The sequence below is a fragment of the Nerophis ophidion genome, linkage group LG17 (genome assembly GCF_033978795.1).
Source record: "Nerophis ophidion isolate RoL-2023_Sa linkage group LG17, RoL_Noph_v1.0, whole genome shotgun sequence".
NCBI lineage: Eukaryota > Metazoa > Chordata > Actinopteri > Syngnathiformes > Syngnathidae > Nerophis > Nerophis ophidion.
The window spans coordinates 3,975,870-3,992,658 of record NC_084627.1 but is presented as its reverse complement, the minus strand read 5'-3'; the positions used below and the strand labels follow the sequence as shown (position 1 = coordinate 3,992,658).

Below are 16,789 nucleotides of genomic sequence, written 5' to 3'. Positions count from 1 at the left end.
AACAAGGCGACACGGTAAAGAATCTGGGTATTATCTTCGACCCAACTCTCTCCTTTGAGGCACACATTAAAAGCGTTACTAAAACGGCCTTCTTTCATCTCCATAATATCGCTAAAATTCGCTCCATTCTGTCCACTAAAGACGCTGAGATCATTATCCATGCGTTTGTTACGTCTCGTCTCGATTACTGTAACGTATTATTTTCGGGTCTCCCCATGTCTAGCATTAAAAGATTACAGTTGGTACAAAATGCGGCTGCTAGACTTTTGACAAGAACAAGAAAGTTTGATCACATTACGCCTGTACTGGCTCACCTGCACTGGCTTCCTGTGCACTTAAGATGTGACTTTAAGGTTTTATTACTTACGTATAAAATACTACACGGTCTAGCTCCATCCTATCTTGCCGATTGTATTGTACCATATGTCCCGGCAAGAAATCTGCGTTCAAAGGACTCCGGCTTATTAGTGATTCCCAAAGCCCAAAAAAAGTCTGCGGGCTATAGAGCGTTTTCATTTCGGGCTCCAGTACTCGAGATGCTACCTCAGTAGAAGCATTTATGTCTCACCTTAAAACTCATTTGTATACTCTAGCGTTTAAATAGACTCCCTTTTTAGACCAGTTGATCTGCCGTTTCTTTTCTTTTTCTTCTATGTCCCACTCTCCCTTGTGGAAGGGGTCCGGTCCGATCCGGTGGCCATGTACTGCTTGCCTGTGTATCGGCCTGGGACATCTCTGCGCTGCTGATCCGCCTCCGCTTGGGATGGTTTCCTGCTGGCTCCGCTGTGAACGGGACTCTCGCTGCTGTGTTGGATCCGCTTTGGACTGGACTCTCGCGACTGTGTTGGATCCATTATAGATTGAACTTTCACAGTATCATGTTAGACCCGCTCGACATCCATGGCTTTCCTCCTCTCCAAGGTTCTCATAATCATTATTGTCACCGATGTCCCACTGGGTGTGAGTTTTCCTTGCCCTTATGTGGGCCTACCGAGGATGTCGTAGTGGTTTGTGCAGCCCTTTGAGACACTAGTGATTTAGGGCTATATAAGTAAACATTGATTGATTGATTGATAATTAGGAGCTGTTTTTTCAAATCTCTGCCACACCTCCATAGTTTGAGCCTGAGAAGCAAGCCTTTCCCAGCACGTGGACAAAATGAAAACATTTTTTTCACAGTAATATAAAAAATATTTAATAATGCATAGAACAGGGGTGCCCATTACGTCGATCGCGAGCTACCGGTCGATCGTGGAGGGTCTGCCAGTCGATCGCAAACCAAGCATTACAAAAATTTACCTAAAAATTTGTGATTATCAATCTTTACTACGACGTCTTTCGTCACTTGATTGACATTCACGGCACTTGAGGGCCTTCTGAGATGACGCTGGGTGCTGCGAGACCATTATTAAGAAAACATGACCGAAAGGAGGGCGAGAAACACTTTTTATTTTAACAGACTCTCGCACCGTCCTTGCTGTTAAAACCTTAAAGACAGACTGCACAAAATAAGAGTCTGCGAAGTTTGCCGCCAATGTATTTCTTGCAAAATGTATAAAAACGAGTATGGAAGCTGGACAAATAAGATGCCAAAAACTAACCACTTTCATTTGGTATTGGACATACAGGAGGACTTTTTTTTCCTCCATTCGAAAAATGTGGACGTTATCAGCACTACAGTCTGATTCCAATCAATGCAAGTCATCATAATCAGGTAATACTAGGGGTGTAACGGTACGGGTATTTGTATTTAACCGTTTTGTTACGGGGGTTTCGGTCCGGTTCGGAGGCGTATCGAACGAGTTTGTAAGCTAAAGTCTTAACAAGCTGCTCTGCTTTCTGCCTTTGTCTCAGCACCCAGCATTGCCCCACCCACACAACCATCTGATTGGTTACATACAAAGCCAATCAGCAGCGATGTAACAACCAATCAGCAGTGCGTACTCAGAGCGCATGTAGTCAATGCTTCAGCATCGAGCAGATATGTGTTTAGCATGTGAGCAGCGGACAGCGTACTCTCCACAAATTATAAAAAACACCTCCCAGTCACAACTACTACTAACATCACTATGAGCCTGTTCACCTTCTTGAAACGTAAACTGCAGCTCAGCTCGCTCGCAGTTCTGGCTTGAGGGGAAGGCTAATTAGCTTTTAGCGTAACGTTAGCTCATTTTGCTGTGTGTGTGTCAGGGGCAGCAAAGCCCTGTCTGTCTGTTATTTCACATGAACTCCATGGTGTTCAGGGATGAATAGTCTCTCCTATTGCTATTGTACTATTTTTTCAGTTATAGTTATATTAATCATTAGTAATGTAGCAGCCTAGTTTTGAATGGCAGGGTCCCTGCTATCACATTTTGACAAAAATACAACATTTACATAATAAAAGTCAACTACAGGCTTCCCAAATGTTGTAATAAATTAAGCATGATGAGTTTACTTGAAACTGTTTAATGTTGCACTTGTTATATGTAGAAAAAGGGTTTTGTCATTTTATTTTATTTAATCAAAGCAACAACTTGAGGCAGTTTCATGTGGATTAACGTGGGCAGAATTATTATAGTGTTCCCAATGTTAAAAGGATAAAGCCATTGTTTACACGTTTGGTAAATAAATAACCAAAAAATTTACATTTTGTTGTTTTCTTACTGTACCGAAAATGAACCGAACCATGACCTCTAAACCGAGGTACGTACCGAACCGAAATTTTTGTGCACCGTCACACCCCTAGGTAATACACCAACTTATATTCTTGTCTTCATGAAAAACAGGAATCTATAAGTGTTAAACTTCCTCAGCGTGTTAACAAAAACGTCTCTTTCATAAATAATTCAATATAAATTATATGAATGAAGTAGATTCCTTCGACTTGGTCAATTGAAAAGTAGCGCTCGTCTTCAGAAAAAGTGTGGGCACCCCTGGCATAGAAAGTCGATTGGCAACACTAAATGGTCCCTAGAGTGAGAATGTTGTCTGTTTATCTGTGCTGTCCCTGTGATGAGGTGGCGACTTGTCCGGGGTGTACGCCGCCTTCCGCCCGAATGCAGCTGAGATAAGCTCCAGCGACCCCAAAAAAAGGGACAAGCAGTATAAAATGGATGGATGGATGGATGAACGAGACAACTTGTCTTTTAGTAGTAAGTAAACAAACAAAGACTCCTAATTTGTAGTCAGTTGGAAGCGTGTCTTAATGAAATTAAACAATGGATGTCCGCTAACTTTTTGCAACTCAACGCCCAAAAAACCGAAATGCTGATTATCGGTCCTGCTAGACACCGACCTCTATTTACACCGAAAGGGACAAACGGTAGGAAATGGATGGAAATGTGTAAAGAATTGTACAATAATATCATGAGGTGAATCTATTTATAGTCATAAATGATATATGTGGCCCTCTGAGGATAGTCATAACTGAAATGTGGCCCCTCAATGAAAACAAATTCGACGCCCCTGATGTTAATTGAGGACCTTGGTCATGAGTGTGAAGTGAAGTGAATTATATTTATATAGCGCTTTTCTCTAGTGACTCAAAGCGCTTTACATACTGAAACCCAATATCTAAGTTACATTTGAACCAGTGTGGGTGGCCCTGGGAGCAGGTGGGTAAAGTGTCTTGCCCAAGGACACAACGGCAGTGACTAGGATGGCGCGGAAGCGGGAATCGAACCTGCAACCCTCAAGTCGCTGGCACGGCCACTCTACCAACCGAGCTATGCCGCCCCGTGTTTTCATTTGATTGACACCTGTGCTTCAGGAGATCACTCACCGTCGATTGCTGCGCGGGCGCATGGGGGACGTGCTTCGGGACGATCGAGACGTTCTCCGCCTTTGTGGCCGGTTTGTTCTCCAGGACGTTGGACTTGACCACTTTCAGCTCGCGGCCCTTGGTTGGGACGTAGCCGTCCTTGAGCGAGATCAGGATGGGACCCCCGTTTTTGCCGGCGAACCACCCCTCCGCCTCCAGGGCGGGGTCTGGGCCCGCCGTGTCCGGGTAGAGGTCGTCCTGGAAGAGGTCCGACTGGGGAAGAGCACGCGGGACAAGAAGGGTAAGATGTATTAGTGAATGAAAGTGCGTCACAAACTAATAACCTTCAGTTAGCAGTAAAAAAAAACAAGTATTGGATGATCAAATCTTCGAAATAAGCTCTGATACAAGCAGTCGTGCAGCGGGTTTACTTCTGCAAAGATAAACATACACTTAGCATCTAATAAGCACAAATGGTTGGTCCTTACTTGCAATTTACTCAAGTCTTATACAAAAAACTAAAACTGGTAGGTTATAAGCTAATAGGACCAGCAGCTACATAACAGCTAAGCACACCATAGCACACAAGCTAGACATTTGCAATAAGTGTCATTAATTGAACAACATTGCAGTCTAAAACATCACATTTGTCTATAGCACAAGTATCAATTAAATATAGTTGCATATTACTTACACATACAGTCTACTACAAAGTATCCAGTAACAAACGTGTCCGCACCATTCAACCAACCGATACAGGAGCTTAATAACTTAATGAATTATTGTGACTCATAACTAATGAAAACTTAAGGACAGCATAAGTCTGTTTTCCATACAGTGCCTACTATTGTTCTCTGACTAATATCACCAACAATATCAACATTCCACACTACAAAATAAGACATTTGTGCTGATATCGTATCAGTTTAACATCAGTATCTGCTATTACTCAAGGTTTCAATGTCGGTATCGTATTTAAAAAGTTGTATCGGGACACACCTTGTTCAATGATAAAATATAAACAAGATATTGAATCAAGATATATACTGTACACACACACACCCACATATACATATATATATATAAATATATATATATATACATAAATATATATATATATATATATACATACACACATACACACACGTGTATGTGTATATATATATATATATATATATATACACACACACACACACACATATATATACATATATATACCTACATATATATATATATATACCTACATATATATATATATATATATATATATATATATATACACACACACATACATATATATATATATATATATATATATATATATATATATATATATATATATAAATACCTACATATATACATATATATATATACATATGTAGGTGTGGGAAAAATCACAAGACTACTTCATCTCTACAGAACTGTTTCATGAGGGGTTCCCTCAATCATCTCCTGATGATTGAGGGAACCCCTCATGAAACAGTATATATGTATATATGTGTGTGTGTGTGTATATATATATATACACATACACGTGTGTGTATGTGTGTATGTGTGTATGTATATATATATATATATATTTATGTATATATATATATATATTTATATATATATATATATATATATATGTATATGTGGGTGTGTGTGTGTCATCAGGAGATGATTGAGGGAACCCCTCATGAAACAGTTCTGTAGAGATGAAGTAGTCTTGTGATTTTTCCCACACCTACATATTGCGCTCTACCACGGTATCGAGCACTATTCTCGGGATAATCCAATCAAGATATATATATACATATATATACATTTATTTATATAAATGATAATGGGTTGTACTTGTATAGCGCTTTTCTACCTTCAAGGTACTCAAAGCGCTTTGACACTACTTCCACATTTACCCATTCACACACGCATTCACACACTGATGGAGGGAGCTGCCATGCAAGGCGCCAACCAGCACCCATCAGGAGCAAGGGTGAAGTGTCTTGCTCAGGACACAACGAACGTGACGAGGTTGGTACTAAGTGGGGATTGAACCAGGGACCCTCGGGTTGCGCACGGCCACTCTCCCACTGCGCCACGCCGTATGTATGATTTATTATTTAATATTGTGAAGAATATGATACACTGACTTCTTAAGGCCCAAGCTGTTTGTTTACATGCTTTTTTAATTTCTCTTTACTATTTGGGCTTATTTGGGCTTATTGGACCCTAGTTAGAATAAAAACTAAAAATCATCTTTTGATATGATGTACTTAGTCCATAAGTACACAAACGTGTGCTTCATGTGTAGTGACATGCTAATTCTTATTTTTACACTTTTCCCCCCAAATTCCATTCTATGTTATACTCTTCTGACACCACCAGATGGCAGTATAAGTGTCTACATCAGGGGTGCCCATTACGTCTATCTCGAGCCAGGCTTTTAAAAAAAATAGACCTAAAAGTTAGTGATCATCAATCTTCACCAAGACGTCACTTAAATGACATTCACGGTACCGGAGGGTCTTGTGAGATGACGCTGGCTGCTGCAAGATCATTATTATGAAAATATGACCGAGAGGAAGGCGAGAAACACTTTTTATTTCAACAGACTCTCGCGCCGTACCTTCCGTCAAAACTCTAAAGGCCGACTGCACATTTCCTATCTTCACAATAAAAGCCCTGCTTCATGCTGCCTGCGCTAACTAAATACAGAGTCTCGGAAAACTGGCGTGCACAAGCGATCCCTCTGAAAGCTTTCCGAGACTCTTATTTTGTTAGCGCAGGCAGCATGAAGCAGGGCTTTTATTGTGAAGATAGGAAATGTGCAGTCGGCCTTTAGAGTTTTGACGGAAGGGACGGCGCGAAAGTCTGTTGAAATAAAAAGTGTTTCTCGCCTTCCTCTCTGTCATTTTTTCATAATAATGAACTGGCAGCAGCCAGCGTCATCTCGCAAGACCCTCGGGTGCCGTGAATGTCAATGAAGCAAGCTACGGAATTTGCCGCCAATGTTTTTCTTGTAAAGTGTATGGAAGCTGGATGAATTAGATGCCAAAAACCAACCACTTTCATGTGGTATTGTACAGAAAGGACCACTTTTTTCTCCTCCATTTGAAAATGTGGACATTATCAGCACTATACTGTCTGATTCCAATCAATGCAAGTCATCAGAATCAGGTAATACACCAACTTATATTCTTGTCTTCGTGAAAGAAAGACATCTATATGTGTTACACATGCTTGTATTATCATTAAACACATTTAACTTGTTTACAAAAATGTCTCTTTCATAAATAAATAAATATAAATGATATATATAAATGAGGTAGATCCCCTCGAGTTGGTCAATTGAAAAGTAGCTCGCCTGCAGAAAAAGTGTGGGCACCCCTGGTCTACATAAGCAGCCATAAGACCCCAATTCAGTAGTGTACACAATTTTGGAAAAAAAGAGTTAAAAGGTGTTGTCCACGCATGTGGCCACTAAAGTTAAAGTACCAATGATTGTCACACACATACTAGATGTGGCTAAATTATTCTCTGCATTTGACCCATCACCCTTGATCACCCCCTGGGAGGTGAGGGGAGCAGTGGGCAGCGCCCGGGAATCATTTATGGTGATTTAACCCCCAATTCCAACCCTTAATGCTGAGTGCCATTTTTATAGTCTTTGGTATGACTCGGCCGGGATTTTAACTCACGACCTACCGATCACAGGGCGGACACTCTAACCACTAGGCCACTGAGTAGGCCTTTAGAGGTTTAATGACGGGCTTCACGGTGGCAGAGGGGTTAGTGCGTCTGCCTCACAATACGAAGTTCCTGCAGTCCTGGGTTCAAATCCAGGCTCGGGATCTTTCTGTGTGGAGTTTGCATGTTCTCCCCGTGAAAGCGTGGGTTCCCTCCGGGTACTCCGGCTTCCTCCCACTTCCAAAGACATGCACCTGGGGATAGGTTGATTGGCAACACTAAAATTGGCCCTAGTGTGTGAATGTGAGTGTGAATGTTGTCTATCTGTGTTGGCCCTGCGATGAGGTGGCGACTTGTCCAGGGTGTACCCTGCCTTCCGCCCGATTGTAGCTGGGATAGGCGCCAGCGCCCCCCGCGACCCCGAAAGGGAATAAGCGGTAGAAAATGGATGGATGGAAGGTTTAATGACTTGATTAGGTGATATCAACAATGGCTTCTGATCAAATAAATGCCTGCTACTCTCTGCAGTTGAGCAAAAAACTCCTTGCCACTTTATAAGGACAATTACCTTGCGCGGGACTGTCATGATGATTGGTTCGCATTTTCTCTCTTGTAATTTATAAAACCTGAATAAAACATGAACAAAATCTGAATTAAAGCAGGGCTGTTTTTTTTTTTTTTTTTTTAGCTATAATATTCAGCGTTTATTAGGAGTAATTTACCAACACTATTGCAGCCATACCTGGCAATTTCACATTTGTTGACATCCAGACCACGTTTGGGCATGTACCCCATTCCCCTCTGGGGCTCCTTGGTGGAGAAGGTGTTGAGGTAGTGGACGTACGGCGCCTCGTCCGTGATCTCGAAGTAGCGAATGCTGCTGTCGCCCTGAGGAAGAGTCGGAAAGGACTATCAAGAGAGGGACAAATGCCCCCTTGGGGAGGACACAACACTCACCTTTCCGCACAGGTAGACTATATTGGTGTCTGGGTCAAAGAAGGGGAGCAGGACGCCGTTGCTGGAGTCCATTTCCTGGACGCAAATGGGCTCGTCCATGTTGTCCTGGTGAGAAAAAAATAACTACTTTTAGTTCAACTTCCTTCTGAACTACACTCCAAAAAGTCAGTGTTCAAAAACAAGGAAAAAAAAATACAAAAATGAGGGGTATTTTATTTGAACTAAGCAAAGTTATCAATAGAACAAGAAAATTCGGCTTGTCAAGACTTTCCAAAACAAGTAAAATTAGCTAACCTCAATGAACCTAAAAATACCTTAAAATAAGAATTTTCTCACTAATAACAAGTGCACTTTTCTTGGTAGAAAAAAATTAGACCTTTTTGCTCAATATGTTGATTTTTTTTCAAAGAATAGTGAACAGCAGCCTGAATAAGTTTACGTTAATATGAGGCATAAATAACCAACTGAGAAAGTGCCTAGTATGTTAACGTATTATATTATATTATATTATATTATAGTAAGAGTCATTCAAATAAATATAACAGTCTGGTGTGCCGTGGGAGATGATCTAATTTCACTTATTTGGGGTGAAATTTTTTTTTTTTTTGCAAACCAGTAATTATAGTCTAAATCTGGGGTGTCAAACTCAAATACAGAGTGGGCCAAAATTTTAAACGGAACAAAGCCGCGGGCCAAGGTTGAAAAAATTAACCTTTTAACAGGGACTCAAACAAGTTTTGCATTGAATATTGAACAGGCAAGGCTTATTTAACTTTAGTGACATGCAAAATCCGAGTTTCAATAATAATAATAATAATTAAAAAAATATCAATGGCATATCAAATAACATTTTTATAAAAATGTTATGCCTTTTTTTCTATTTGCAATCTTCTGAGGTAAATATCAAATTTTTTCCACAGGCTAATAATACATTTGAAAATAAAATAACAATAATGAATGAACCAAACATTCAAGCCTTGAAGTAGCGAGAGAAAATGCATGAATAAAATGTTACTTATTGGTCAGTTTGCTGGAAGTTTCCCGAAGAGTTAGTGCTGCAAGGGGTTCTGGGTATTTGTTCTGTTGTGTTACGGTGCGGATGTACACCCAAAATGTGTTTGTCATTCTTGTTTGGTTCGGGTTCACAGTGTGGCGCATATTTTGTAACAGTGCTAAAGTTGTTTATACGGCCACCCTCAATGTGACCTGTATGGCTGTTGACCAAGTATGCCTTGCATTCACTTGTGTGTGTGTGTGTGTGTGTGTGTAAAAGCCTCAAATATTATGTGACACGCTGTTAGTATGGAGGAAAAGCGGACGTGACGACAGGTTGTAGAGAACGCTAAAGGCAGTGCCTTAAATGCACGCCCCAATATAGTAGTCAGGTGGAAATCGGTAGAAATTCGGGAGAATGGTTGCCCCGGGAGATTTTCGGGAGGGGCACTGAACTTCGGGAGTCTACCGGGAAAATTAGGAGGGTTGGCAAGTATGAGTATTAGCGGTGAATGCGGTGTTACAGCGGGCACCGACGCGACGCCAGCTCTAATGCTAAATTGATATTGCCTCAAGGGCCAAATTAAATTACAAGGCGGGCCATATTTGGCCCGTTGGCCAGAGTTTGACACCCATGGTCTAAATGATGTGTTGTTGTTGAGTGTCGGTGCTGTCTAGAGCTCGGCAGAGTAACCGCTGTAATACTCTTCCATATCAGTAGGTTGCTAATTGCTTTGTAGAAGTCGGAAACAGCGGGAGGCAGCGTCCAGGTAAAAAGGTGTCTAATGCTTAAACCAAAAATAACAAAAGGTGAGGGCCCCTAAGAAAAGGCATTGAAACTTAGGGAAAGCTATGCAGAACGAAACTAAAATTGAACTGGCTGCAAAGTAAACAAAAACAGAATGCTGGACGACAGCAAAGACTTACTGTGGAGCAAAGACGGCGGTCCACAAAGTACATCCGAACATGACATGACATTAACAAGCTGACTGGCTACTGATAATCACATTTAAAACACCCGTGAGCTAACTCTGCTATATAGACCAGTGTTTTTCAACCACTGTACCGTGAGATAGTCTGGTGTGCCGTGGGAGATAATCTAATTTCACCTATTTGGATTAAAAACGTTTTTGCAAACCAGTAATTATAGTCTGCAAATGTTTGTGTTGTCGTTGAGTGTCGGTGCTGTCTTGAGTTCGGCAGAGTAACCGTGTAATACTATTCCATACCAGTAGGTGACAGCCGGTAGCCAATTGCTTTGTAGATGTCGGAAGCAGTGGGAGGCAGGTAAAAAGGTGTGTAATGCTTAAACCAAAAATAAACAAAAGGTGAGTGCCCCTAAGAAATAGCATTGAAACTTAGGGAAGGCTATGCAGAACAAAACTAAAACTGAACTGGCTACAAAGTAAACAAAAACAGAATGCTGGACGCCAGCAAAGACTTACTGTGGAGCAATGACGGCGTCCACAAAGTACATCCGAACATGACATGACAGTACCCATAAAGAAGGAAAAAAACAACTGAAATATTCTCGAATGCTAAAACATAGTAGATGCGGGAACTATCGCTCTACGCAAGACCTGAAACTGCTACGGGAAAATACCAAAAAAGGAGAAAACGCCACAAAATAGGAGCGCAAGACAAGAACCAAAACACTACACACAGGAAAACAGCAAAAAATGTGATGTGACAGGTGGTGACAGTACACCTACTTTGAGACAAGAGCTATAGTGATGCATGCTTGTTTACGCTTTAACGTCATATCCAACAATTGCAGCAACAACTTTTCACCGTCAACTGAGTTCGTTTTTTTTTAATGATTTCTGCTGGTGGTGTGCCTCTGGATATTTTCAACGCAAAAAATGTGCCTTGGCTCAAAAAAGGTTGAAAAACACTGATATAGAACATGCTATACGTTTGCCAAACAATATGTCACTCCTAATCGCTAAATCCGATGAAATCTTATACGTCTAGTTTCTTACGTGAATCAGCTAAATAATATTAGTTGATATTTTACATTGTGTTAATAATTTCACACATAAGTCGTTCCTGAGAATAAGTCGCACCCCCGGCCAAACTATGAAAAAAACTGCGACTTATTGTCCGAAAAATACGGTACAAGTATATTGCTAAATAGACGCTATGTTCAAATATGTTGACACACAGAATTCTGTCCATCGTCTCTGTCTGTGCAGATTTATCATGTCCTTTCTCAAATCTGTGTGCGTAATTGTGCCAGTTTGCATAAAGATTTTAGACGTACTCATTAAAGATGAGAAATAGCCCCAGCAGAACAGTTTCAGCCTTGATAAATCACATTGCGAGTGCTGAATAATTATATTTGCATCTCTTCCTCTCAGTGTTGTGGGCTTTCTGATAACCAGCATATATTCTGCAAATGTATTGCAGTGTTTCCCCCAGAACATTTGTTAGTTAAGGTGGTGTCGCTCCACAAGGAAGTGTTTGGAACAGAGTAATTTGGCCTGTCTGTCTTTGTTGCCTCAACACAGAAAAGGGTAAAGTGAAATAACTTAGTTGTTAATGTAGGTCAATAATGCTCGTCTTTCTCTCAGACAGACAGGGCTTTGCTGTCCGTAACACACACCACAAACTGAGCTAACGTTACGCTAAAAGCTAATTAGCCTTCAACTCTAGGACTGTGAGCGAGCGAGCTGGGCTGCCGCTTATATTTGCAGAATGTCAACCAGCTCATAGTGATGTTACTAGTAGTTGACTGGGAGGTGTTTATTATAATTTGGGGAGAGTCCGGTACATTATGCTCACCCGCTAAACATCTTTCTGCTAACCTGCAACGTCCCTCCTCTCTGCCGTGACCACTGACCCCATGCGCTCTGAATACTCACTGCTGATTGGCTGTTACCGATCTGAATTGGCACTTCCGATTGGTTGTTACATGCCCTCTGAATACGCACTGCTGATTGGTTGTTACATGCGCTCTGAATACACACTGCTGATTGGCTGTTACCGCTCAGCGTGTAACCAATCACATGGTTGTGTGGGTGGGACAATGCTGGGTGCTGCAGAGACGTACTGACAGAGGCAGAACGAAGCGCAGCAGCTTGTTAAGACTTTAGTTTAAAGGCCTACTGAAATGAGATTTTCTCATTTAAACGGGGATAGCAGGTCCATTCTATGTGTCATACTTGATCATTTCGCGATATTGCCCTATTTTTGCTGAAAGGATTTAGTAGAGAACATCCACGATAAAGTTCGCAACTTGTGGTCGCTAATAAAAAAGCCTTGCCTGTACCGGAAGTAGCAGACAATGTGGGTGTGACGTCACCGGTGTGAGGGCTCCTCACATCTGAACATTGTTTATAATGTGAGCCATCAGGAGTAAGAGCAATTCGGACCGAGAAAGCGACGATTTCCGCATTAATTTGAGCGAGGATGAAAGATTCGTGGATGAGGAAAGTTAGAGTGAAGCACATAAAAAAAAAAAGGGCGACGGCCCTAGCGGCGGCAGTGGGAGAGTTTCAGATGTAATTAGACACATTTACTAGGATAATTCTGGAAGATCCCTTATCTGCTTATTGTGTTAATACTATTTTAGTGAGATTATAGTCCTACCTGAAAGTCGGATAGCTGCGGTGAACGGCAGTGTCTCTGAGAGAAGCCGAGGAGCAAGAGCACAGCTGCCTTTTTGAGCTGCAGGATGAGGTCGCCTAATCCACTCAAGTCTCCGGTAAGAGCCGACTTAATATCACAATTTTCCCATCTAAAAACTTGCTGGTTGACGTAGAGAAACATGTTCGCTTCACCGCTCTGTGTTAAAGCTTCACAACAGACAAAGAAACACCGGCTGTGTTTCGGTTGCTAAAGGCAGCTGCAATACACCGTTTTCCACCAACAGCATTCTTGTTTATAGTCTACATTATTAATTGAACAAATTGCAAAAGATTCAGCAACGCAGATGTCCAAAATACTGTGTAATTATGCGATGAAAAGAGACTACTTTTAGCCGTAAGTGATGCTGGGATAAAATATCCCCTCCAACCAATAACGTCACAAGCACGCGTCATCATTCCGCGACCTTTTCAACAGAACACTCCGCGGGAAATTTAAAGTTGTAATTTAGTAAACTAAAAAGGCCGTATTGGCATGTGTTGCAATGTTAATATTTCATCTTTGATATATAAACTATCAGACTGTGTGGTCGCTAGTAGTGGGTTTCAGTAGGCCTTTAACACCGAATGATAATATAAATAAATTTAATAAAGTCACAATACGAAGTTCCTGCAGTCCTGGGTTCAAATCCAGGCTCGGGATCTTTCTGTGTGGAGTTTGCATGTTCTCCCCGTGAATGCGTGGGTTCCCTCCGGGTACTCCGGCTTCCTCCCACTTCCAAAGACATGCACCTGGGGATAGGTTGATTGGCAACACTAAATTGGCCCTAGTGTGTGAATGTGTGTGTGAATGTTGTCTGTCTATCTGTGTTGGCCCTGCGATGAGGTGGCGACTTGTCCAGGGTGTACCCTGCCTTCCGCCCGATTGTAGCTGAGATAGGCGCCAGCGCCCCCGCGACCCCGAAAGTGAATAAGCGGTAGAAGATGGATGGATGGATAATAAAGTCAAATAAGGCAACTAGAGAAGTATCCTACACTTCTCTTCTCGGTATAGCTCGGTTGGTAGAGCGGCCGTGCCAGCAACTTGAGGGTTGCAGGTTCGATCCCCGCTTCCGCCATCCTAGTCACTGCCGTTGTGTCCTTGGGCAAGACACTTTACCCACCTGCTCCCAGTGCCACCCACACTGGTTTAAATGTAAAAAAAATGTGATATTGGGTTTCACTATGTAAAAGCGCTTTGAGAAAAAGCGCTATATAAATATGATTCACTTCACATTTGTAAAGTAAATCTGAACAGCCGGTATGGGCATCTATGTTAACTATATGATTTGCCTGAGAAGCTGGACAGGACAAAAGAAAAAAAATATATTTTTTTTAAGACTTTAGTTTAGGCGTTGCGGGAAACCCTGGAGTGTGCTCGGTATTCGGCGCACTTAAAAGACCCAAATAAATAAGATTAGTGGATCAGCTTTGCGTGCGTTATCAAGTTTGCACGTGTTTTGATACACGCAAACCTTGAGTAGATCCCCTTCAGTAGTGCTCGCAATTTTTTTACCTTACGCGCGCTATTTAGAACTTCATCCATCCATCCATCCATCATCTTCCGCTTATCCGAGGTCGGGTCGCGGGGGCAGCAGCCTAAGCAGGGAAGCCCAGACTTCCCTATCTTTAGCCACTTCGTCTAGCTCTTCCCGGGGGATCCCGAGGCGTTCCCAGGCCAGCCAGGAGACATAGTCTTCCCAACGTGTCCTGGGTCTTCCCCGTGGCCTCCTACCAGCTGGACGTGCCCTAAACACATCCCTAGGGAGGCGTTCGGGTGGCATCCTGACCAGATGCCCGAACCACCTCATCTGGCTCCTCTCGATGTGGAGGAGCAGCGGCTTTACTTTGAGTTCCTCCCAGATGGCAGAGCTTCTCACCCTATCTCTAAGGGAGAGCTTATTGAACTCATTTCGGCCGCTTGTACCCGTGATCTTATCCTTTCGGTCATGACCCAAAGCTCATGACCATAGGTGAGGATGGGAACGTAGATCGACCGGTAAATTGAGAGCTTTGCCTTCCGGCTCAGCTCCTTCGTCACCACAACGGATCGATACAACGTCCGCATTACTGAAGACGCCGCACCGATCCGATTTTAACAACATTGTTATTATAAAAGTTAACCAATAATACATATAATACTTCTTACCATTAATGCGACATTTTGAACAGCTGCGGTAGAAAACGGATGGTTGGATTAAAATGCATGAGAATGTTTTATATTTTGAACGTTATTTCTGACACTGTGATTACCAGCGGAATTATTCATTACTCATCGTGTTAAGCAATGTCAGCTAAGATTTATCTGAGAGCCATATACAGTCATCTGGCTCTAGAGCCATAGGTTCCCTACCCCTGATTTAAGCATTAGACACCTTTTTACCTGCACTCTGCCTCCCGCTGTGTCCCACATCTACAAAACAATTAGCTTCCGACTGCCACCTACTGATACTGAAGAGTATTACACGGTTACTCGGCATAGCTCGGTTGGTAGAGTGGCCGTGCTAGCCACCTGCGGGTTCCAGGTTCGACTCCCGCTTCCGCCATACGAGTCACTGCCGTTGTGTCCTTGGGCAAGACACTTTACACACCTGCCCCCAGTGCCACCCACACTGGTTTAAATGGAACTTAGATATTGGGTGTCACTTTGTAAAGCGCTTTGAGTCACTAGAGAAAAGCGCTATATAAATATAATTATCTGAGAGCCATATGTAGTCATCAAAAGAGCCTCATCTGGCTCTAGAGCCATGGGTTCCCTACCCCTGATTTAAGCATTAGACACCTATTTACCTGCACTCTGCCTCCCGCTGTTTCCCACATCTAGAAAACAATTAGCTTCCGACTGCCACCTACTGATACTGAAGAGTATTACACGGTTACTCGGCATAGCTCGGTTGGTAGAGTGGCCGTGCTAGCAACCTGAGGGTTCCAGGTTCGATTCCCGCTTACGCCATCATAGTCACTGCCGTTGTGTCCTTGGGCAAGACACTTTACACACCTGCCCCCAGTGCCACCCACACTGGTTTAAATGGAACTTAGATATTGGGTTTCACTTTGTAAAGCACTTTGAGTCACTAGAGAAAAGCGCTATATAAATATAATTATCTGAGAGCCATATGTAGTCATCAAAAGAGCCACATCTGGCTCTAGAGCCATAGGTTCCCTACCCCTGATTTAAGCATTAGACACCTTTTTACCTGCACCCTGCCTCCCGCTGTTTCCCACATCTACAAAACAATTAGCTTCCGACTGCCACCTACTGATACTGAAGAGTATTACACGGTTACTCGGCATAGCTCGGTTGGTAGAGTGGCCGTGCTAGCAACCTGCGGGTTCCAGGTTCGATTCCCGCTTCCGCCATCCTAGTCACTGCCGTTGTCTCCTTGGGCAAGACACTTTACACACCTGCCCCCAGTGCCACCCACACTGGTTTAAATGGAACTTAGATATTGGGTGTCATTTTGTAAAGCGCTTTGAGTCTCCAGAGAAAAGCGCTATATAAATATAATTATCTGAGAGCCATATGTAGTCATGAAAAGAGCCACATCTGGCTCTAGAGCCATAGGTTCTCTACCCCTGCACTACGCCATGCGCCCCAAATGTGTTACGTTCATCACAGCAGGCTTTATGTTGCACTACAGCACCCCCAAGTGGACACGTGTGTGCGTGTGTTTTAAATGACACAATTTGTCCTGGCCAGGGCACTCTTTTTCCCTGACTTAGTTATCATCAAGGTTGGATAAAAGTTTTTGGGGGGAGAAAATGACATACAGCTTTCCATAGCGCGAGCTGGCGCTCGCTC

The 16,789-nt window shown here is 42.5% G+C and overlaps 1 protein-coding gene across 5 annotated transcripts in view; it reads right to left on the bottom strand.

Moving 5' to 3' along the window:
- The window catches only part of coro1cb (coronin, actin binding protein, 1Cb), a 47,052-nt gene that overhangs the window by 1,361 nt on the left and 28,902 nt on the right, over positions 1–16,789 (bottom strand). For all 5 annotated transcript variants that reach the window (XM_061875765.1, XM_061875766.1, XM_061875764.1 and 2 more), the window contains 5 exons: positions 16,759–16,789; positions 8,369–8,473; positions 8,154–8,299; positions 7,980–8,037; positions 3,764–4,015 (listed from right to left, as the gene is read on the bottom strand). The exon at positions 16,759–16,789 is cut by the window's right edge and continues 89 nt beyond it. In XM_061875765.1, the coding sequence (XP_061731749.1) occupies positions 3,764–4,015; positions 7,980–8,037; positions 8,154–8,299; positions 8,369–8,473; positions 16,759–16,789 (592 nt within the window). The remainder of the gene's footprint in view (positions 1–3,763; positions 4,016–7,979; positions 8,038–8,153; positions 8,300–8,368; positions 8,474–16,758) is intronic.